The sequence below is a fragment of the Polypterus senegalus genome, chromosome 1 (assembly GCF_016835505.1).
Source record: "Polypterus senegalus isolate Bchr_013 chromosome 1, ASM1683550v1, whole genome shotgun sequence".
Lineage (NCBI taxonomy): Eukaryota > Metazoa > Chordata > Cladistia > Polypteriformes > Polypteridae > Polypterus > Polypterus senegalus.
In genome coordinates, this window is record NC_053154.1 from 182,820,705 (window position 1) to 182,846,141 (window position 25,437).

The following is a 25,437-nucleotide window of genomic DNA, read 5'->3' on the forward strand; positions in this document are numbered from 1 at the left end:
GATAAGTCAAATGGTGTACCATATATGGGGGTTTTCTCGTACTGGTGAGACAGGAGGCACTTGACAAAAAAACTGAAGTGATTTCAAAGTGTTCATAAGTACAGTACTGTTATTCTTATAAACACAACAGATTAAAAATAATTTTTTGAACAATGGCAAGCTGGGTTGCCTGTTCATTAAATTGTTGAACAACATTACACAACAAGGTTGCCATTTCAGTTCCTACCTCTGACTCGCTGTGTGACTTTTAGGCAGGGAGTTGACCTGATATGCTTAAGTTTTTGTATTTAATAGAACAACATTGAAGTTGTTGCTCCAGGGAAATCAATAAATTAGGCCTCTGACATCTAAAACCGGAGAGTGAACAAAAAAGAACACCATTATGAAGGTTCTGTTTTTTAATTTTTCGCTAATGAATTTTCATGCATTTTTTTTAAACTCCTCTGTTGGGTATTTTATCAGTCCAGGAATTAATTTCCATCATTATTTTTTTTAAACACCATGTTATCAATTTAATATGACAATTTTTGTATAACTATTGTTAGGATGTGTCCCACAGTTGTTTGGGACAGGTCCTCAGAGCTCATGACAATAAATGCTGGAAAGAGTCAAAACCTATAAATGAGTATATTGAACCTTTTTGTATGTTGCCTGCTGAAGTAAAATGGGATGATGTTGCTTTAATTCCCAATTTTAAAAGGGGACTATCTACAGAAATCAAAAATGAACTGTTAAGTCGTGATATAGGTAATACATTGGAAGAACTGATAGCTACAGCCCAGAAAGCAAAGGAAACTTGAATAAAGATGGGAAGAAGGGGCAACCATCTTATCAACAGAAGCAAAAGTACAATCGGATAATATGGAATTAGGGAAAACTACAGTTGGGCTAAAAGAAATGCATGGTGAAGGAATGTTTGTGTTTGGTATATGGTTTTGTCCTGCTTCAACCTTCATGGAAACTAAAAAAGCCAAAGTGAGTATTTGTGGTCAATCCTAATTTAGTCAAAACTTACTAATAATACTTTGCATAATTAATGAGGTGACAGTCTCTGCTTTGACTCTTGAAGCAGCAGCGAATTTCATTAGTTCATACCTGATTGATATTTTTAAAAATTAAAACACAAACCAAAGACCCCCACGACCCTGTGTTAGGATATAGCAGGTTGGACAATGACTGACTGACTGACCAAAGATATTATCAATCGATATGAGACCTATTGGCTCAGGTCAGTTAGACAACACTACACTATTTGTATTCTGGCCCAGCAGGTCAGTGTGTGCACATTCTTCCAAATCTAAATGCTTCAAGAGGTCATCTTCCAGTTTAGCTGCATTAGAGGCACGAGATAAGGTGGAAGTAGCTAAAATCATTATATGCATAAAGAAAGACTGAAGTAAAGGTCGAAAAGACACAGTTGTAGCTGGAAGAGGCACACTTAGGCACTCTATTGGAAGTGCTCCAACGCCTTTGCTGATGCTTCTGTCATTGAACTTGCACAGAGGTTACCACTTGGCTGGGTTATAAAAGGAGATGTTTGTCTTAGCAGTGCTCACAAGTCCACCTCAGTTAGTACCTACAAGATAAGCATTAATGATAACAGGTCTTCTTGCCTTCTGAAACCCTGCATAAACAACATCTGTGTCAAAGAGATTACAGTTGTTCTTATGGACCAAAGAGTCTTCTTAATTAAATTAATCTATTTCTGTGCTATCTAGTGGTGGAGCCATTCTTTCATTTTAATGTTTTGCAGATTGCAGTCTAGTGGTGTTAGTTCCTTGTGTTTAAATTTAGTAATGGTGATTGCCATCTGACACCTTGGTTAGCCATTTTGCTTTCTCAGCACAGACTAATTAATAAGAGTGTATAATTACAGCTGCAAAGTAATCTCACTTTCAGAAGTACTGTCTGTAAGTAGAAATGCTAATAATATGTTTGCATTTTCTATAGTGTATTTGTTAATAGTTGCTGTGAAAGTTAATATTAATTTATAAAAACTGTACATAGTTTATTCTGGAAATGCTCAGACCTAATTGTAAACACTGTGGTGGGTTGGCACCCTGCCCAGGATTGGTTCCTGCCTTGTGCCCTGTGTTGGCTGGGATTGGCTCCAGCAGAACCCCGTGACCCTGTGTTTGGATTCAGCGGGTTGGAAAATGGATGGATGGATAATTGTAAACAATGCTATCTTTAGTACATAATAGTAGCCAACGTAAAGGTATTATTTTGCAACTTCTATATAGTGTGGATGTTTGCTTTGTTAATATATATACTATATTATTTCAAGGGGTTTATGGCACAAACAATTTAGATATCTATTTTCATTATTTCAGTTTTACTCTGTTTCAACCAATTTGTTAGCTGAAGAGGTGACACAATAAATCATCATTTGTTACTATACATTTGAAAGGAGTTGTCTTTTTGTCTATCTTAAGAATTGGGTACTCTTCTGCGATTCAGTTTACTATAGGGCATTATGAATATAGGGTAATAATGCCCTGGGGATTGGCCAGTGCCCAAGCAATATTTCAATTATTCGTTAATGATATTGTCATAGAAGACCAGAGTCCTAGGCTAGGCTAGGATGCCTCTTCGCTGAGAGGGCTGGGGAAGCAAGTGTGGATGGAACATTACCTCCACTGGGGCACTAGATGGAAGCCCCCATGGGTTGCAGTGGTGCCTTGGACTCCCGCAGGGCTTTATAGGAGATGGAGTTGTATACAGCCCTGTTGGGATCCGCTGCAGCTGCTCCTGAGCCCATATGGGTGGTTATTTTACTACACCTGAAAGTGCAATCGGAAGTAGGTCATCAAGCACCTGGAGCACTTGTGGGTAATATATAAAAGGAGCCAGCAGACAGTACTCAGGAAGCAGAGTCAGGGGGAGCGAGATGGAGCTTGCCAAGAAAGGACTGGAGGAGAAAGAGAAAAGAAACACAGAGAAAAGAAGAAGAATATTGTGTTTTAAGGTGTGCTTATCTTTGTGCTTGATACTGTGTTGTACTTGTGGGGACAGAGAAGGTGTTGCCCACAAGTGAAGAATAAATAAAAACACCTCTTTTTATCAGTGTGCCTCCTACATCTGTCTGGTACACCTCCTAGAGCTGTCACAATATCTTTTGTGATATTTTGGGAATCTGTGTGTTCTACATTGATAGCGTCTTAATTTTCTCAAAAGATCTCCAAACTCCACCATGTAAAAGACGTTTGGCATAATCTTTATATGTAAAACTGGCAAAAATTAATTGGAGGCCACCAGAAAGTATTAAACAGCTCCAGCAAACCCCAGTGACCCTGTAGTTAGGATATAGTGGGTTGGATAATGGATGAATGGATATTCTGTAGGCTAAGGGTTAAGAAAAGAATGGCCCTTTATTCATTAAGCCGATGAAAGTAAACAAGATTCTGATTCTGGAATCTTGATCATACCTTCCATAGATAACCTATTAGCCCAAATTGAGATGACTCAAAGTACTTCAGAAAAAGATCTGCTGGTAAATTATAAGTCTCTCCAGGGTTGAGGAGACAAGTGATAGAAATTTCACATCAAACATATTAGGTTTTTCGGGGTTATTCAAACATTGAACATTCTCAAACTTAACTTCTGGTGAGAGAATATATACAAAGATGTGCAACATTACACCGTTGCTTGTAAAACTTGATGTTGGAAGACATACTGGATTACTCTTCCAATACAACAATTTCTATCATGTCTACATGGATTTTATTATGGATCTACCTTCTTCTAAGGGGTGTACAATTATGCTCACTTTATTCCTATGAAGTGACTGCCTTTGGCAAAAGATTTAGCAGGTGTATTTTGGGGAGTGTAAGAGCCAATCTTAGATAATTAATGCTTAAACTTAAATTTATATCAGTGTTTCCTTAATTTGAAATTTTTAATAGCAAGGTGCCACCCTCTGCACTTGGTGCTAAGTCCAGGTGGTTTGTCATGTGGTGGGTGCGGCAACGTGCTATCAGCACATGCTCCAACCTCTCTCTCTGTCTCAATATATTAGCCTTCTACACCTTGTAAGTCAACAAGAAATAGAACCTTCTTGGCTATACCTATAATACAGAGTGTTAATTAAGCCAGTTAGGAAACAGTCTCATTGCTAGCATGGACTGTTAGGCATATTTGCAGTTTGCAAATGGGATTGGCATACAATTTTCTGACTGTTTAGAAATGGTTCAATTGTATGACCAAACTTAGAGAAATTAAACAAGATAAATAAGCCTTAAACTGAATTTTATTTAAACAAGAACCTTTCTTTATTTTGCAATCTCAATCTTTTCTATATTTTTTGTGTGAACTGTTTGCTTTGAACTTTTACTAAAACTTTTAAAATGAAAATATGTGGTCTGTGGAATTATTTCAACACATGTCACACTTTCGCAAGAATCCTATCAAGCAAACTAAAAGCTGCAGAACTTTGGTAATTTTGGATAAACACAGCTATAGGGAGAATTGTGTAAACATGTGCTACTTCCATCATGTCTGATTATTTACCATGATTTATCCTTTGGTTTTGGAATTTTTTTCTGTGAATGAATTGGCTGTTAAGTAAATCTTACTTCTGAATATCTCCCTGAAGCCAATGGTCAGACCAAGAGAGTAAACCAGGATCTGGAGAAGTACTTGCAATGTACTATAAATTCTGATCAAGATAACTGGTTAGATTCTCAAAAAATGTATTGGTTCATTCTGAATTAAAATGTATTTCTTGAATGTTTTTGTGTTTGTTTTGAACCCTGTTTCTTTGATTCCCTTTAAATCTCTTCTTCATTACCCAGTATAACTAGTTATTTAAATCAACTTGTTGATAAGTGAAAGGTGGCACAACTGAATCTAAAAAAGGCTGGAGTTGAAAGTAAGTGTGCCCCAGGGCTTGAATTCACACTTAGGACTACACAACTGTAAACCCCATGTGCTTACCACTGCCATTGTGCCATCACTCAACACCACCATTTAAAGAAGCACCATGTCTAACTTTAGCGTTATAACACTGAATACAGGAGCCTGATATAAAAATTACTAGGTGTGTTCATCAAATGAAAGAGTGTTTTTTTCATAGCTTGATTAATGAACCAACTTAATTATCAAAAAATGCACCTTTTCCCCTATACTGTACAATCTGTATCAGCATACTACTCATTTTTTTTCTATTTTAATTAAAATAGTTTAAATAAGTCTAAAATACATACACTACTGTACAGCTATCTGATTCAAAACCTTTTTAGCTTTTGCATCTGGGATGATATATATAGATAGATATAGATAGATATACAGATATATATAGATATACATATACATATATAGATAGATATATAGATATAGATATATACATATATATATATATATATATATATATAGAGAGAGAGAGAGAGAGAGAGAGAGAGAGATATACACTGCTCACAAAAATTAAAGGAACACTTTAAAGAAACACATTAGATACATCAGATCTCAATATGATGTTGGATATCTATACAAATAACGACAGGGCAATGTCTTGGGAACAAAAGGATGCCAAGTCTTTTAATGGAAATAAAAGTTTTCTGCCTACAGAGGGCTCAATTGTGTAGATGCCCTAAAATCAGAGTGAAATGAAGATGTGGCAGGCTAGTCTATTTTATCAAAAACTTAATTTCTGCTACTCAAAATGCTTTTCAGTATCTTGTGTGGCTCCCACGAGCTTGTATGCATGCTTGACAACGTCGGGGCATGCTCCTAATGAGACGACGGATGGTGTCTTGTGGCATTTCCTCCCAGATCAGTATGAGGGCATCCCTGAGCTGTTGTACAGTCTGAGGAGCAACCTGGCGGCGCCTAATGGACCGAAACATAATGTCCCACAGATGTTCTATTGGGTTTAAGTCAGGGGATTGTGAAGGCCATTCAATTGTTTCAATTCCTTCATCCTCCAGGTACTGCTTGCATACTCTTGACACATGAGGCCGGGCATTGTCATGCATTAGGAGGAAACCAGGACCTACTGCACCAGCATAGGGTCTGACAATGGGTCCAAGGATTTCATCCTGATACCTAATGGCAGTCAAGATGTCGTTGTCTAGCCTGTAAAGGTCTGTGAGTCGCTCCATGGATATGCCTCCAAGATCATCACTGACCCACCACCAAACCAGTCATGCTAAACGATGTTACAGGCAGCATAATATTCTCCACGGCTTCTCCTGACCCTTTCACGTCTTTCACATATACTCAGAGTGAACCTGCTCTCATCTGTGAAAAGCACAGGACGCCAGTGGTGGACCTGCCAATTCTGGTATTCTATGGCAAATGCCAATTGAGCTCCCCGGTGCTGTGCAGTGAGCACAAGGCGCAGTAGACATTTGGGCCCTCAGGCAACCCTCATGAAGTCTGTTTCTGATTGTTTGGTCAGAGACATTCACACCAGTGCCCTGCTGGAGGTCATTTTGTAGAGCTCTGGAAATGCTCATCCTGTTCCTCCTTGTCCAAAGGAGCAGATACTGGTCCTGCTGATGGGTTATAGACCTTCTATGGCCCTCTCCAGCTCTCCTAGAGTAACTGCTTGTCTCCTAGAATCTCCTCCATGCCCTTGAGACTGTGCAGGGAGACACAGCAAACCTTCTGGCAATGACACGTATTGATGTGCCATCCTGGAGAAGTTGGACTACCTGTGCAACCTCTGTAGGGTCCAGGTATCACCTCGTGCTACCAGTAGTGACACTGACTGTAGCCAAATGCAAAACTAGTGAAGAAACAGTCAGAAAAGATGAGGAGGGAAAAATGTCAGTGGTTTCCACCTGTTAAACCATTTTTGTTTTGGGGGTCATCTCATTGTTGCCCCTCTAGTGCATCTGTTGTTAATTTCATTAACACCACTGCAGCTGAAACTGATTAACAACCCCCTCTGCTACTTAACTGACCAGATTAATATCCCATAAGTTTCATTGACTTTATGCTATACTCTGATTAAAAAGTGTTCCTTTAATTCCTTTGAGTAGTATATATATATATATATATATATATAGATAGATAGATAGATAGATAGATATAGGTGTATGTGTATATATGTAGATATGTATTGTTGCAGTAGGGGGCGCTAGTGCTCCCTTGTGCCCTGAGGTAGAATTCCAGACACCAGGTAAAAGTCCAATACTTTTTATTTTTATCCACAGTGCACCAAGCACCCTCCACACTACTCATATACAATAAACCACAATACAACACTATAATCACTCTCCTCCTCGCCCAGATACTTTGCTCCTCCACCTCCCAGCACAGCTCATTGTCTGGAGCAAGGCACCACCCTTTTATAGCCCCTGACCTGGAGGTGTTTCTGTCCCAACAGTCCACAGTTCCTTATTCCTTCCGGGTCAGGGCAATTAGTCCTTTACTTCAACCCGGGAGCACAACATTTCTTCCTGTCACGTGACCGTGACGTACTCCCGGGTAATACGGCATCACAGAGCCTATAAGCCCCCCCACAGTGACTCCTGGTGGTCCCCAAGGTATCCAGCAGGGCTGTGTATAAACACTACAAAGTCCATAAGGCCCTGCTGGACCTCGGGGCATGATCCTGCTGTCGGGAGAGCTCCTCCGGGCGGCCTGGGGGTGCGGACCGGCATGGGAAGCCGGCAGTCCTCCACAGTTACCCCTTCGCTCTGATATGTCAGGAGTCACACGCTTTATTTTGGGGATCTCCTGTTTCGTCTGGGGCTTGTGCACAGCTTGAGGCTCTCTATGGAAAAGAGAGAGCCTCTTTGCTGTTTGCACACCCGTTGTCCTTCGGTTATTAGGAGCCGGCGTCATTAGTACCGACTCGCCCCGATGAACAGCACCATTCAGCTGCACCGGCACAAGCAGCGCTTCCCCCAGCGCTCCTCTCACCGGCGCTACCCCGCACATACGACCGGTTGGGACCTGGGGGCTCTTACGGCTCCGGACAGCCACGTCACATGCATGCCCCGGACTGTTTACTCCTTTTCCCAACCGGTCGGTTATTGTGCCCCTCTCTGTTGTCGGGCACACGGTGCTTTGACACGCGCTACTTATCATTTGCGGTGCCGGTTCGCACTGTGTCCCTTTATGCTCTACGACGTGGGAGGAACTCACCTGCGCTCCCGCATCGACCACCTCCGGAGCTTCCCGGCCCAGCCGCTGCACAAAATCCATTAGTGCCTTCAAGGGTGCTGCTGCCGTCGCTTCCAGTTCCTCCACTCGTTCCTTCAGCTTGTTCAAATCCTGCAAGAAACGGCGTAGGGGCTCGAGGTATTCCTCGAGGCCCCATAAATCCATACAGGTAATGTTGACGGCCGGCTGTATTTTCGCTTCCACGTTTTGCTTACACTCCGGCCGGGAACCAATGAGCACGTCCCCTCCTGGCACGTGTTCAGCTGGGTCACGCAAAGGCTCTTGGGACTTGGAGTCCTCAGAGGGACGGCTGGCTACTACAAGCCGGCTGAGATCTGCGTTGTTCTTCACGACTGCAGACCCTTCAGCCACAACCCATCCCTCCTTGACGGTTGCGGTTTGTTTCGGCGGAGCTTCGCTCGCCTTCCCCTCCCCTTCCAGGAGGCTCGGGCCCATCAGGGAACGACCGGCCTTGTCGGAGGACTCCGGGTTACCTTCACCGTCCCGGCATCCACCGTGGGTGACCAGTCTGTTGTCAATTGCGGCTGTCTCTAGCCGTCTCGCATCCTGGCCTGCCTTCTGGGAGCCGCGGCCATTTTGCCGAAGCATGAGGAAGTCATTTGAGACGCCGCTGCGATTCTCTCGGCGGGCTTCTGCAAAACATGATATATATGAATTCGAAACATCGGGCATTTTACCTGCAGCTGCCTTCGTAGCGGATGGCGGCACCCCCGGACTGTCTTGGGAGCCTGAAGCGCTCAACAGCTGTCCGTGTCCCGAGTTCTTCGCTACCTGGGCTTGTTCGGCCTGAATTAGCGCTCTGTCTTCCTTGCTCCCGGCCAGGTAGGCCCAGGTCATTCCGGCGTCCGTCAGGTCCTGCAACCCGCTGGGACTGACCTTTTTCCCAGTCTTCTTGCCCATCATTCTCCGGATTGGACTGACGCTCACAGTTGCAGCTTTCTCAGTAGCGGGTGGTGTTTGCACCTCCGTAAAAAGATGGGGAATCCACAGAGGTTTGTCTGCCCACACAAAATTTATTTTTAATGCAGGTCCCCTGCCAACAGACGGCCAGAGAATCCTGCCGGCTACGCCAGTGTGGCAGTAGGGGGCGCTAGTGCTCCCTTGAACCCTGAGGTAGAATTCCAGACACCAGGTAAAAGTCCAATACTTTTTATTTTTATCCACAGTGCACCAAGCACCCTCCACACTACTCATATACAATAAACCACAATATAACACTATAATCACTCTCCTCCTCGCCCAGACACTTTGCTCCTCCACCTCCCAGCACAGCTCATTGTCTGGAGCGAGGCACCGCCCTTTTATAGCCCCTGACCTGGAGGTGTTTCTGTCCCAACAGTCCACAGTTCCTTATTCCTTCCGGGTCAGGGCAATTAGTCCTTTACTTCAACCCGGGAGCACGACATTTCTTCCTGTCACGTGACCGTGACGTACTCCCGGGTAATACGGCATCACAGAGCCTATAAGCCCCCCCACAGTGACTCCTGGTGGTCCCCAAGGTATCCAGCAAGGCTGTGTATAAACACTACAAAGTCCATAAGGCCCTGCTGGACCTCGGGGCACGATCCTGCTGTTGGAAGAGCTCCTCCCGGCGGCCTGGGGGTGCGGACCGGCATGGGAAGCCGGCAGTCCTCCACAGTATGTGTGTATATATATATATATATATATATATATATATATATATATATATATATATATATATATATATATATATATATATATATATATATATTGTATATGCCAGCAACACTCATGACAATGACAAAACAATTACATTGTCAATCATGTTACATTATTATTAAAATGTTTCCTTTTCTTTTTCATTACTTCTTTAACACACTACTTCTCTGCTGCAAAGCGCAGGTATTTTGCTATATATGTATATGTATATATATATATGTATATGTATATATATGTATATGTATATATGCATATATATGTATATGTATATATATATATGTGTGTGTGTGTCTGTGTCTATATATATATGACAGCAACACTCATATCAGTGACAAAACAATTACATTAACAATCATGTTACGTTATTTTTAAAATGTTTCCTTTTCTTTTTCATAACTTCTTTAACACACTACTTCTCCGCTGCGAAGCACGGGTATTTTACTAGTAAAAGATAAATCTGATAAGCAAGAACTAAACTACTTAATAATATTGCCCAGCCTTCCACTGCCAGTGTACAGAATACTATGCTTAATTATGTCAAAAACTACACTCAAGTCTAATGGCACAATGACTCAAGTTAATAAATGAAACTAGACACATTTATACTCTTTACTATATTAAATGCTATGATTAGCTCAAAAGTTTAAAATAGTTTATTTACTAGGGGTTTTGCCCCTTGCTCTCTTCGCTCGCCCACCCCCGTGTTTGGTTTACCGGATATACAACACAATACGATTTATTTTTTTTTGTATGCCCAAAATCAAGTGCCGTAATGGGCTTTAACAGGGCTTGCCTCCTGACAGTCCCCCAGCCTTGACCCTCTAAGAAGACCAGAAAAAACTCCCAAAAAACCCCATGTAGGGAAAAAAAATCGTTTTTTGTATTTAAATTAATTAGTACCTTGTAAATGATAGAAGTTTACCTTACTGTTGAGATTCATGGATCAAAAACTCCATAATACAAGTTGGTGTCACAATCCCTCCTAATCTATTAACAGCTGTGTTTGGTGGCTTAAGGTGGAGAAGGACAAACAAACTGTAATTGCCTTTACTTCACCATTAGCATATAAACTTATCTTGCTCAACCGGAAGAATCCGGGTATCTGATGTTATATACTATTTGAAATTTTAATTCAATAAAAGATAAAAAATAAATAAATACTTCAAGTAAGCCTTAAAGGCATATAAACCTCAAAAAACATGGGGTTTACAAATATCAGTTAAAAGGGCGGTGAACTGTCAAAACCCGTTTAGAAAATTAATGAAACTATACATTTTTCATGCTTAATTTAATAAATTAAAGAAAGAAAAATACAAAAAACAAACTGAGAATTAAAAAAATGTCAAAGGCAAAATTTAAAAATACAAAAAAGAAGAACAAAGAATGAATTTCAAAAATAACCAAGCAATAAGCTAAATACTTGTACTAAATAACCCAAAAAATGCAATCCAATACATGAGGGTAAACCAAGATCAAAAACAAAAGTGCAGAGTTAAAAGAACAATCCGAAAATTATCAAAAGATAAAAAAAAACGTTACAATAATAGGGAAGAGCACTAAAGGGGCATTGAACAACAATATCAAGGAAAGTTAGGTAATGCTTCAGACTTGGCCAATAGGTGTTATGTATCAGACTGAAGTTATGTGTATTTTATGTTTTAATGTGTTTATGTTGATAATCAGCAAATACACTGCACAGAGATGCAGTGGTAGTGTTGCTGCCTCTTAATAAGGAGTTTGGGGATCACACCTCAGGAGTTCCCTGCATGGGTTTCATATGGGTTTGCTCCAGTTTCTTCCCTCAGTCCAGGTGGTTAGGTGAATTGGTGATGCTGATTTGTTCCCTGATGTGTGTGAATGTGTTCACCCTGTGGTGGGCTGGTGCCCTGCCCAGGGTTTGTTTCCTGCCTTGTGCCCTGTGTTGGCTGGGATTGGTTCCAGCAGACCCCCGTGACCCTGTAGTTAGGATATAGCGGGTTCGATAATGGATGGATGGGCTTAATATGCTGAGGCTTCCCTGCAAACAACCCATCAGAAGCATATTACTAACCACACATTCATCAACCAGCCCATGGTTGTATTATCCATTTAAAAGAACACAATATACCAGGTAAACCAAGTCAGAAGGCTCCTCCAATTAAGTGAGCTTTGTCTTCTGTACCCATTTTTATGAGTAGGAAAACAGTAGTTACTGGCTCAAAAATCTCAGTATGATGCAAATTTGGTCCCTCTGTTTTGAGTAGGAATAAAATCATTTTATCAATGTTTCCTCTACTCCTAACTTCACCAAGATTTCAGAAAACTTGTGAGCTGTCCTAAGTCACTAGAAGCTGCCAAAAGATAGTGTTTAAGCAGAAATAAGCACACTCATTCCAGGAAAGGCTGCATATTTTGGAAACCCTGGACAAGAAAGAATTGATGTAAAGATATTGATTTGCCAAAGGTGGAATATTATTGGTAACAAATCTTGTATATTATGTGACCACTCCATCTATATGGAGAAGCCAAAATGAAAGTGTTACATTACATGGGACGTGCTGCTTTGCAATAGGGAGATTTGGGAACCCAACTTTGAATACCCATTACAACATGTGAGGTAATATGAAGACTTATACATTTGCCCATAACTCAATATAAGGTAGTATTAAAGCAAGTTGCATTCTTGCAAATCTGCATGCACATCAAGATCACTGCCCCACATGTGGATGAGCTTACATACATTAATCGTAAGCGATATCACAGTATCAAACCACAGGTGGTCATGGGTGCAAACTGTATTGTAGTAGCCAGAAGCATATTACCATGAAGATATGCATTACAGGATGGTTATTGAAAGTGAAATTTTACACAGGTACACTGAACTCTGCATTCCACAAATTCCTGAAACATTCACTATCATTTTTACAAACCTGTGAAAGTTTATGAAGGCAGGTGGAGACTCCTGGGGAAAATATAGAACTTTGCCTGATATAAGGAGGGAATCACCGAAGGAGACACAGCACAGTATAGTGAAAGATGATCGGGACACTAGAAGATTGAATGTGACTTCAGAAACAGTGCAAGAACAGCTATGGCTATTATGAGATTTTTTTTTATATAGCCATAACTGAAAGGAAGTAATTCTTCTGAAACCACAGCTGTGAATAACCCATCCATCCATCCATCCTTTCATGCATCCATCCATTTTCTAAACCCGCTTTATCCTGAGCAGAGTCACGGGGAAGTTAGAGTCCATCCCAACAAGAATAGGGCCTAAGGCAGGAACAGTCCTTGTAGCATTCATCGTTAAATAAACATGCTCGTAATCATTCTTACTCTTACTCTGTGCCTGTATATTGGTGCTCATTACAGTATTATTCTTGATGCTGTAGCAAATTGGCAGCAATTATGTGCAACTTAGATAACTTACCTTTATGTAATTTTCTTCTTCTTCTACTACTGTTTCTTTGATTGTTATTTTTATTATTTTTGCTACGCAGCTTTAGCATTTGAAAACTACAAAATGACATCATGAGTTCCAATTTGTGACTCAGTGTGTTGTGAAGTTTTAATGTCCTTTATAAGTACAGTATATACAGTAAAACCTCAATTATCCATCGGGGTCAGGACCGAGGACATGACTATTGATAGAAAAGACAGATAACAGAAGAGCAACCTTTAAAATTATATAAAGTCAATTAGTTTAGCAAATAGTCATATTTATTTTCAAAACAAAACTATTAACAAAATATAACTAGTATTAACAAGATTAATTATTTCATATAATTTTGTAGCGGCCAATGTAATAAGCAAATACAAAACAGAGGAACAAGAATGTTCCAAGTCTTCATTCTGTAACAAACAGTGCCCCTGCCTTTTACTTCACTATCTGGGTTATGAAGCACACTTTCATAACAATAAAAGAAAGCTTTTTCTAACAATTTATCTCCTTGTGTTCTTTCTTTCTGTATACTGCAAACACTCCTGCTTATTGTCTCCTAATTTCCTACTCAAAATTACCTTTTTCTCCTAACTTCTCCTGTCACCTCCTCTCCTAAGAAATGTTTCCACCCCTGGGGGAGTTATGAAGTCACTGGAAAGGGGTGTGTGGCGCTCCCAATATCTTTGCAAAAGGACTAAAGTCCAACTCTTTAGTGTCCTGCTGCTTCCCGTTTTGCTATACTGTATGGTTGTGAGACAAGGATGCTTTCCAGTGACCGGAGAAGAAAACTGGACTCCTTTGGTACAGTGTCTCTTCAGAGAATCCTTGGATACTACTGGTTTGACTTTGCATTGAAGGTCACGTCAGGCATTTTCTTTCTAAGGTGACCCCAAACAAATGAATGTATTGGTCCTTATACAGCAGCCTTGAAGCAACCTCAAGGCACTCCATTACTAAAACCCCATCTTACTCTTCGTACAGGTGAGCCTTTTCCCAAACTGTACATTTGACTCTTGAGTCAATATTCCTTCTGCAATCATGCAGCTTTAAACTCCATGCCAAGGTCACTTTTTGGCTACAGTGGAACCAAGCTACACAGATCTGCAGAGATTTCGTCTCTCAGTTAGCTTGGGAATGTCTGGCAATTCCACTGGAAGAGCTAGAATCTGTAGCTGGGGACAAGGCAGTAAGGGCTGACCAGCTTGGCATGATGCTGCTGTGACAAACACCAGAAGTAGTGGTTTCAGATGAAGGGAAAATATCCATCCATCCATCCATTTTCTAACCCGCTGAATCCGAATACAGGGTCACGGGGGTCTGCTGGAGCCAATCCCAGCCAACACAGGGCACAAGGCAGGAACCAATCCTGGGCAGGGTGCCAACCCACCACAGGACACACACAAATACACCAAGCACACACTAGGGCCAATTTAGAATCGCCAATCCACCTAACCTGCATGTCTTTGGATTGTGGGAGGAAACCCACGCAGACACGGGGAGAACACGCAAACTCCACGCAATGAGGACCCGGGAAGCGAACCCGGGTCTCCTAACTGCGAGGCAGCAGCGCTACCATTGCGCCACCGTGCCGCCACAGGGAAAACATAGTCACTCATAATAGATATACTATGGAAGCTTAATAGTAAATTAATCTGCACACCCGGACATAATATTAAGAAAATACACTAAGACTTCAATCAACCTAAAAATCCTACACAAGTTATAATTAAGTCTGGTTATTATTGGGCTTGTGCCAAATAACTTCCTGTCAGCTGAAATTCTTTCACAAGTGTTACACATTTGAATGTAGTAATAATTTAGCTTGTTCTCACCTAAGACAAAGGAGACTGGAATAAGTTCTGCATACTGGTTGCAGTAAATGGAAAGTTTTTCAAACATTCTCTTCTGCTCTTCTGACAAAATTACCCTAAGGAGACATCAATGTGGAAGCAAACAGAATGTTAAATTCAGTGTCTACTCTGTAAAAGCTTATTAAAGCCAACTTCAGGGATTGGACCGACAGGATCCATTTACCTGTCCCTTTGCACCATGATCTGTTTAAATAATAATGTAAATAAAATGTCAAACAGAAATCACAGAAACAATGGCAAAGGGTCAGTCATTTTAATAGAGTATACTTGTTCCAAACTCTTAATTCAGTGTATTTTAAGAGAAGGACTTGGCAATGAAAAATGAGGAGTCAGTTTCTGGGCGGTTTGTAACACATTTTTGCAGGGTCTGGCATTTCTGTATGTTTGTTTTTTCATGCACTTTCTATGTCATTGCATGCCTCAATAAGCACATTATAAAAATCATTTCTTTTCTTCCCCCATGTACATAGTCATGTTTGACATCCTGTCCATTGTCATTTACTACCTTACATTGTTTCTGTCTATATAGTACTTGATAAAGTTCCTGTCTGATCAAAGTAAGTGTCTCTGATATAGAAGGGGGCTTAGCTGGGACAAGACGGGAAGCATCTCTGAATGAAATGTCAGTCTGTCCAGGGCGTACTAAAGAACACACACATACAAGACCAATTTATAGTTGCCAGTTAACTAAACCCATACATTTTTAGATGTTTAAAGAGACAGTACTGGCCAGAAAAAGGTCCATATGGAAAAGGTAAGAACATTTGAACGCAGCAAATACTTTAACAAGTTGACATTTGAAGCAGACCATCAAGAACCCTGAAACAGCACAGTATCTGCCTCTGCACCACCACTGATTTAAATTGTTTGCAAAGTACACTATCATATAATGTCTTCTTACCTGTATAAAGCACTGAGGATGCAGTAGAGGGTGATAAAGATAAGAAGTTCACGATATAGCAGCTTGTAGATGCTTCCTCTCCAGTGAAGCAATAGTCGAGAAAATGTCCCGAGACGAGCATTAGCCACATGTCGAGTGTACGTGATTGTCATTTCAGAAGTGATCCACTTGTCAACTGTATTATTAACTTATTACACACCTGAAAAACAATTTTTATTTAAACAAACATGGCATAACCTGGTAATGTCCATAAGAAACAATAAACATTAAATGAAAGCGTTCATTAAAACAAATCACAATCAAACCTAGAATGAAACACCTCAAGGACATGATGTAGAGACAGCTACAAAGAAAGAACAGTTTCGTTCTTAATCACAATTATAACCTGCCTCAGGTATAGTAGCTGTGCAAGTATGTATATTTTGCACTATTAACATCGTATTGTTTGGATTTATTATAGTGTTCACATGAATAGAAACACACCTTGTGGTTGCCACCACTTCGTCTAGCCTTGTAAATCTATTAAAATATACTCAATATATTTACAAAATATTCTCTGACAATTCACTGTCAAAAAATGCAGTGTACTATAAACTTATCGCAACGTTTTCTGCAATAAAAGTTTGTTCTTACTGACCTATTCTCACTGTCCTAATTGACAACACATAACTCATGATTAGGGGGAACAGCAATGGGCAAATCAAGTCTCTTGTGACTTGTGTTATACAATGTTCTGTTGAAACCATACCAGTCAGTTGCCATCATCAACACAAAGATTTCCCCTAGTAAGTCCAGGATAATGTTCAAATCATTAGCTTTAAAGGATTCAATCCATTCCTTTAGATCTTTGACCACTGAAATCTAATATTTACCTTTTAGATGGGTGTTGTCCACAATTTGGTAGTGGATATGTTGAATGTTGCCCCATGACCTAAGAGAGATGTTGGCAGGAACATTTCCAGATGCATAGATGCATAGAAGATGATTTCAGTAAAGCACAAAAAGACTTGTTTAGGAAACACATGGGCAACCCCTTGGAGTCACTTGATACATTAATCTTGTGATACTGTGTGGTACAGTTCCTTCTAATCCCCATGCAAATCTGGTTGTTTACATTCTGTAATATGGCTTATGTTTAAAAGTTGATGAGGAATGCAGAGCTAGGAAAACTGAACTCAGCAAGAGTGAGAGAAAGAATTTTCTAATAAACTTTCTGTAGGTGTTAATGGAGTTACTGTCTGAACCAGAAGAAAAACTTTTATTTTCTATAGCCTGTGTTCTTTTGAGGTTTGTTTTATTAATATGGAAAATTTATTATACTAAGAAATTGACACTTTAGGCTAATTTTTATAATAAGTTTGTTATAATATTAAGAATTGTGTCACTGTATCCGTTTTAGATCTTTTTATATGTATTTTTCATTATTTTTCTGTGTAACATGCCATGCAGAGCTGAGCCAGATTTAGCATAGAGTGTCAGCATTCAGAATTGCTGGGCCAAGCAAAGCATAAAGACAGACGGGGACAGCTGGAAGGCTGTGTTGTAAGCACTAAAAAGGACTGAGTGTTATTTGAACCAACTGTTTGATGATCAGCACAAAATTGTCTGCCTTGTTTGGAATTGTAATGGGAGCCTGGTCATGTAGAAAACAATATAAAAGAAGCTGGAGCCTTTCCAACTTTGAGAAATTGTGTGGACGAAAGATATTGGTCCAAAATCCACCTCCGTTGTGACAAAAAAAAAAAAGCAGTTTCTACACAACCGGGTCCCCAAGAGAAATCCTCGGTGAAATAAAGCTGGCCTGTTTCTCCTGTCTGTACAGCAACGTAAGCCGCATTAAACAAGCTAAGCATATTCTGCCTTGTCTGTGACTTTGTCGCCGCCTATCGCTGAAAAGAGGGATATCACTGTTGTTATTTATAATTATTTAAATATAGGTTTATTAAAACGCCGCAATATAAAAGAACATATTTCCAAGGAGCTAACACTCCCATCAGAAACACTCATGCTGTAATAAATAAGAAAAAAATGGAACATAAATGAGTTAATAACTCAGTCCTAATCTTATGAGCATCACATGATAGAATAAGGATAAATGTCACATATATAGTGCCTGTAGTGTCATGGATTTTAAATTTTATTTTTTGCTCACAACAACAAAATGAACTTAATCTTACAAGGACAGTTAACAAATTGTATCACTTTATAACAAATATTTTGCTCAAATGGACAGGATGAATTTAACACTTAAAGAGGCCATTTTAATATCACAGAACAGTCTCTTCCTGAATTTTAACTCACTTTTAAAACATTGGTTGAAATAGAAGACAAGGATGATGCCTCAGGCTGTGTTATGTTATATCCTGCGAACAGAGGGAGATGCCTGGGACTAAGAATTACCAAAGTGGTTTACAGCTTGGGAAAGGAAGACATGCTGGAAAGTACTAAGCAGATCAAAAACTGAAAGCAAATTTATTGACAACCAGCCAAAAAAAAGTGTGTAACAGGACATGTTCCAGAATCCCATGGGTAACTGCAAAATAAATATAGTTTGTCTGAGGGAAGAAAGAAGAGATAACATCAAGAGGAGAAGAGAGAGCAACGTCAGGGTGCCAGGAACGTCAGAAAGGGCAAGAGACGTATGACTGTTTCACCTAATCGTCAGTGAAAGTCTCTCATGAACAACATCGATCGCTCAGAAAGCCACCCAATGACATTCTTTTCTAACAGCTTTAATTTTCCGTAAGCTTTTTCTAAAATCTATATATATCCAGAATTTACTATTGATATTATTTTCTATTATTTCTTGTTCTATTTGGTATTATTATTTAATAAATACCATGTTGCTCTTAAATTTCTATACTTTGTCTTTATATAGGGTGGCAAATTGAAAATTAAGACACCTGTATGGGGGTAGCCACATTACTTGGCCATAAGGTTTATCAAGCTGAAGAGGTAACGCCTCAAAAGAAAAAACAACTGCGGGAAATGCAGGGCATATTATTTGGTTGGTATGGGGCAAAACCAAAAGAGTTGCATGTTTAATAGTGTGGTGACGACACCCATATGTTTGTAAGTGCTTTTTGTAAGTTATTAAGTAGAGACACCAGTAGGATATTGTGAGATATATTAAGGTTCCACTGTCTATTTAAGGATATGCGGCAATGCAGAGGGAAGTGCTTGTGATTAAATGGGTTATTACACAGTTGGGGTACTACCTCTTGGGTCAGGAATTTACTCTTGTGACGAATCATGCATCCTTACAGTGGATGGCCCTACACAAAAAGTCGAATCCTTGGGTCACCAGGTGGTTACTTGAACTTTAACCAAGTATTTGCTTATTCATCGTAAAGGCTTTCTTCATTCTAACGCTGATGCCCTTTCTTGTTCTCATGACCTCTTGGTGCAGGCTGCCCAACTGCGTGGGTCTGAGCCAAGGGGGGGGCCTTGTCACACATGTGCCTTTAGGAGACAGCTAAAGGGCCTGGGGAAACTGTAATACTACACCAGACTAGGCGGTGGCAGAGTGTGCAAACTATCTCTCTTAGTTTCTTGCAGGCTATTCCCAGGAAGTCTGACCAGGCTCCGGTGCCTCTGATGATGTCAGGTCCGGTTACGGATGAAATGACATAAATTCCTTCCCCAGCCCTTAAAACTGCCATCTTACCTCCAAATAATCAGCTCTGTTTTGGACTCAGTCTTGTGAATATCTCTTTTCAAATATTTCAAAAACTTTGCAGCTGGGAAATAATATATGGGTGGTTGCCCCAAACCTTTATGATGTCTGGAGACACATTCTTATTACAATACACACACACACATATATATATATATATATATATATATATATATATACTCAGCAAAAAAAGAAACATCCTCTGACTTTCAACTGTTTTTACTTTCAGTAAACTTAATGTGTAAATATTTGTATGAACACTAAAAGAGTCAACACCATAAGACATAAACTAAAAATGTTTCACAATGTGTCCCTGAATGAAGGGAGGCTCAAAATCAAAAGTACCAGTCAGTATCTGGTGTGGCCACCAGCTGCTTGAAGTACTGCAGTGCATCTCCTCCTCATGGACTGGACCAGATTTGTCAGTTCTTGCTGTGAGATGTTACCCTACTCTTCCACCAAGGCACCTGCAAGTTTCTGGACATTTCTGGGGGGAATGGCCCTAGCCCTCACGCTGCGATCCAACAGGTCCCAGACGTGCTCAATTCCTTCGACGATAAACACGAATCTGTCCATCACCCCTGCTGAGACAAAACCATGACTCATCAGTAAAGAGCACTTTTTGCCACTCCTGTCTGGTCCAGCGAAGGTGGGTTTGTGCCCATAGGCGGCGTTGTTGCTGGTGATGTCTGGTAAGGACCTGCCTTACAACAGGCCTACAAGCCCTCAGTCCAGCCTCTCTCAGCCTATTGCGGACAGTCTGAGCACTGATAGAGGGATTGCGTGTTCCTGGTGTGACTCAGGCAGTAGTTGTGGCCATCCTGTACCTGTCACGCAGGTGTGATATTCGGATGTACCGATCCTGTGCAGGTGTTGTTACACATGGTCTTCCACTGCGAGGATGATCAGCTGTCCTTCCTGTCTCCCTGTAGCGCTGTCTTAGGCATCTCACAGTGCGGACATGGCAATTTATTGCCCTAGCCACATCAGCAGTCCTCATGCCTCCCTGCAGCATGCCTGATGCACGTTCACGCAGATGAGCAGGGACCCTGGGCATCTTTCTTTGGGTGTTTTTCACAGTCGGTAGACAAATCTCTTTAGTGTCCTGCGTTTTTAGAACTGTGACCTTAAATGCCTACTTTCTGTAAGCTGTTAAGGTCTTAACGACCATTCCACAGGTGCATGTTAATTAATTGATTATGGTTAATTGAACATGCATGGAAAACATTGTTCAAACCCTTTACAATGAAGATCTGTAAAATTATTTGGATTTTTAAAACATTATTGTTAAAATACACAGTCCTGAAAAAGGGACGTTTCTTTTTTTGCTGAGTATATATATGTAATATATATATGTGTGGTCGACAATCAGCCGCCTATTTAAGGAGCCGCCGCCCTGCAATCAAGGCTGGAGTCGGGTGTGGAGGAAGACGAGGTCAGTGCAGAGGAGGCAAGGAGAGGCCCAAGTGATTTGTATGTGGAGAAAGGACTATTAAGAGCTTGGACTTTGGGGAGCTGGGGGGTTTGGTGGCGGTGCACATAGACTTTGTATATATTAGAAATGTAATTAACGTGTGGTGATGGCTGAAACGGTGTTCGCCTGTGTGTGTCCTGGCTGCTCGATTTCACAATATATATATATATATATATATATATATATATATATATATATATATATATATATATATATATATATATATATATATTGTGACAGATAGGGGGCGCTCTCGCTCCCTTGAACCCCTGTCCACGACTCCAGACACCAGGTAAAAGTGCAACAGTTGACTTTATTTACTTGCCACAGTGAACAAAGCACAGTCTCCACCAGAATACTCATATAAATCACAATAATCACTAATAAATAATTCCTCCACTCCCAGACGCGTTGCCACCCTTCCACCCAGCTCAGCTCGCCGTCTGGGAGCTCCCACAAATCTTTATATTCCCTGACCCGTAAGTGTTCCAATCCCCAGTCCATGTGACTCTCAATCCCTTCCGGGTCAAGTACAAGTCCTTTTCTTCACCCTGGAAGCCTGTCATTCCCCTTGTCCATGTCTGCTTCCGGGGCGTATGGAAAATACCCATTATTCCTCCCTGCAGCGTCTTCTAGTGGCCCCCATGGCATCCAGCAGGGCTGCATATAAAAACTACATTGTCCATGATGCCCTGCTGGTTTTCTGGGGACCTCCATACTTCAAGGAGGGCTCCACCTGGTGGCTTGGGGGTATTGGCTGGGATAAACGGCCGGCCATCCACCACAGTATTCCCCCCTCCCCCAGCGACGAATTATAATTCGGAGCGGCCTGCCCCGAGAGGGAAGTCTTCCTCCAAGAGGACGTTCCGGTCGAGCCTTGATTGATCCGAATATCTTGTTCCCTGGAGAATCTAGGGGGAATATTAGTCCACATTGACAGCTTGTCCCCCTCTCTCCAAGGACAGTTTCGCCAAATGTGGCCCAACCTTCGGCACCCATAACACTGCCTCTGTCCTCCTGGTATTCTCCCCCTGCGGTACTGAAAACAATTGGGAAATGTTAGGTTTGCCTCTTTTCTTGCTGCAAAAGAAACCCCCTGCCGCCTCTAATGGTGTTTTTTCCTCTTTTCTTTTCTTGTCAGGAGACCCCCGTTTTATTTTCAGGATCTCCTGTTTGCTTTGGGGTTTTTCTATAGTCTGAGCCTCTTTATTTAATAAAAAGAGACCCTTTACTGTCTGTACCCCTTTAGATTTACAAATGATCAGTGGCGGCATCTTTAGGACCGCCTCACTCCGGGAGGCAGCACTATCCAGCTGCCCCGGCTCGATTGATCCTTCCTCCGCCCGGTCTGTCATTGTAGTAATCTCAGTTGTAGGGTACACCGTGTATTGGCACCCGCCACTCATTAAAAGCGGGCCCAGATTACACTGCGTCCCTATTACTTGTTTTACAGTACCGGCTTGGCTCACCTGTACCGCCGCATTCGTCATCTTGGGAGGCTCCCCACCAAATCGCCACACGTAGGCCCTCACCATCTCTAACGGCTCTCTGGCTACTACTCCCAACTCCTCGATGATCTTTTCAATGGTCTTCAGGACCTGTAAGAAACTATTTATGGCCTCGACTAAACGTTCGAGTTCCAACAAGTCAATATTATTGTTTACTTCGGCTGGCAGGAGACTCACTTCCCTGTTCGTCTTACTTGCCGACCGGGAGCCAATGAGCACGTCCTCTTCGGGCACGTGTTCTGGAGTGTCTTGCGGAGGCTTCTGGGATTTGGAGTCCTAAGAGAGTCGGGTTGCCTCTTTCAGCAGGCAGTGGTCTGTTTAATTTAATTTTGTAACATCCCAACTAGCCATTTCCCGACCCTCTTTACATTTTGTGGGGTGAGCGGTGCCTCACTTGCCTCCCCCTTCCCCTTCGGAATGTCCAAGTCCCTTACTTCGGGTTCGAAGGCGCAAGCAGCGGGACGTGGACCTCCTCCTTCCCAGCAAGCAGCGGGTTTGTTGCCGTGTCCCTCATCGGCTACCGTCATGCGGAAGTCATCTCCTAGGTGCTCTGGCTTCGATAGGAGCAGGCCGTCGTCTTCGGGGTAGTTTCCTTTTTCCCTCGGAGCCTCCAGGTGATCATCTCCGAGGTACATGCACGGAACAAAATGAGTTACAACAACAACAACAACAACATTTATTTATATAGCACATTTTCATACAAACAGTAGCTCAAAGTGCTTAAAGTTATAATAAACGGGTTTTCATTAACGTTCCCGGCACGTACCTCAGAGCGATCGTTGGTTCCTGTAGGTTTCTCCGGACTTGTACGGCCGCTCCGTGACTCCTCCCGAGCGTCGGCCATTACACCCAAGGCTCTCCCACTGGCATTGTCGCTCTGCTTGCCCTTCCTCTTCCCCATTTTGGACTTAGATTTTTGTTTTTTCGGGGTTCTCTGTCCACAGAAAATTTTGATGCAGGTCCTCCGCAATAGACGCTGGAGTATCCTGCTGACTACACCACTGTGACAGATAGGGGGCGCTCTCGCTCCCTTGAACCCCTGTCCATGACTCCAGACACCAGGTAAAAGTCCAACAGTTGACTTTATTTACTTGCCACAGTGCACAAAGCACACTCTCCACCACAATACTCATATAAATCACATTAATCACCGTCTGGGAGCTCCCACAATCCTTTTATATTCCCTGACCCGGAAGTGTTCCAATCCCCAGTCCACGTGACTCTCAATCCCTTCCGGGTCAGGTACAAGTTCTTTTCTTCACCCCGGAAGCCTGTCATTCCTCTTGTCCACGTGTGCTTCCGGGACGTAGGAAAAAATACCCGTTATTCCTCCCTGCAGCGTCTCGTAGTGGCCCCCATGGCATCCAGCAGGGCTTCGTATAAAAACTACATTGTACATGATGCCCTGCTGGTCTTCTAGGGACCTCCATACTGCAAGGAGGGCTCAACCTGGCGGCTTGGGGGTATTGGCCGGGATAAACGGCCGGCCATCCACCACAATATATATATTGATAGTAATATTAAGGCACTATATTGCGCCCGACCCAGCACAGATTGACCCAGAGGCATGTGTAAAAGCACAGACTTTTATTTTTCTTCACCTGTGGGGCACGTCTTCCCCGTGAACCCCACAGGCAATACACAGTCTCATTAGCACTTAACTCTACACAACACAATCTTCTGGCACCACCACACCTCCCTGGCAACCTCGTCCTCTTCCTCCCAATTCTGGCTCCTGAGTAAAGGCTGTAGGCTCTTTTTGTAGCCCTCCCGGAAGTGCTCCAGGTGGTAAATGGCCTTATTAGGCTGCACTTCCGGGTGTGGCTGCATTCCAGCCCATAGAGGCTTGTTAAGCCATTCAGCTCCTCCGGGTGGTGGCCATGGAGCCCAACAGGCCTTAGTCCTGAAGTCCCACAACTGTGGCCCCGATGTAAACCAAGAGGGCTGCCACCAAGCATTCTGGGGGACATAGAGTGCATCCCATGGCTGCTCCTCTTGATCCAGTGTTGAAGGGGTGTCCCTGCCGGGCATGGGACCCAGCCCACTCATCACAATATATTATATTTATATATATATATATATATATATATATATATATATATATATATATATATATACACACACACATATACACTGCTCACAAAAATTAAAGGAACACTTTAAAGAAACACATTAGATACATCAGATCTCAATATGAAGTTGGATATCTATACAAATAACGACAGGGCAATGTCTTAGGAACAAAAGGATGCCAAGTCTTTTAATGGAAATAAAAGTTTTCTGCCTACAGAGGGCTCAATTGTGTAGACACCCTAAAATCAGAGTGAAATGAAGATGTGGCAGGCTAGTCCATTTTTCAAAAACTTAATTTCTGCTACTCAAAATGCTTTTCAGTATCTTGTGTGGCCCCCACGAGCTTGTATGCATGCTTGACAACGTCGGGGCATGCTCCTAATGAGACGACGGATGGTGTCTTGTGGCATGTCCTCCCAGATCTGTATGAGGGCATCCCTGAGCTGTTGTACAGTCTGAGGAGCAACCTGGCGGCGCCTAATGGACCGAAACATAATGTCCCACAGATGTTCTATGGGGTTTAAGTCAGGGGATTGTGAAGGCCATTCAATTGTTTCAATTCCTTCGTCCTCCAGGTACTGCCTGCATACTCTTGCCACATGAGGCCGGGCATTGTCGTGCATTAGGAGGAAACCAAGACCTACTGCACCAGCGTAGGGTCTGACAATGGATCCAAGGATTTCATCCTGATACCTAATGG

At 41.9% G+C, this 25,437-nt stretch overlaps 1 protein-coding gene across 2 annotated transcripts in view; it reads right to left on the reverse strand.

Annotated features, from left to right (window-relative positions):
• Window positions 1-16,158, reverse strand: part of LOC120535990 (bestrophin-2-like) — an 86,959-nt gene extending 70,801 nt beyond the window's left edge. For both annotated transcript variants that reach the window (XM_039764261.1, XM_039764254.1), the window contains exons 1-2: window positions 16,007-16,158; window positions 15,067-15,161 (exon numbers count right to left, since the gene is read on the reverse strand). In XM_039764261.1, the coding sequence (XP_039620195.1) occupies window positions 15,067-15,161; window positions 16,007-16,158 (247 nt within the window). The remainder of the gene's footprint in view (window positions 1-15,066; window positions 15,162-16,006) is intronic.
• Between the last annotated feature and the right edge of the window lie 9,279 nt (window positions 16,159-25,437).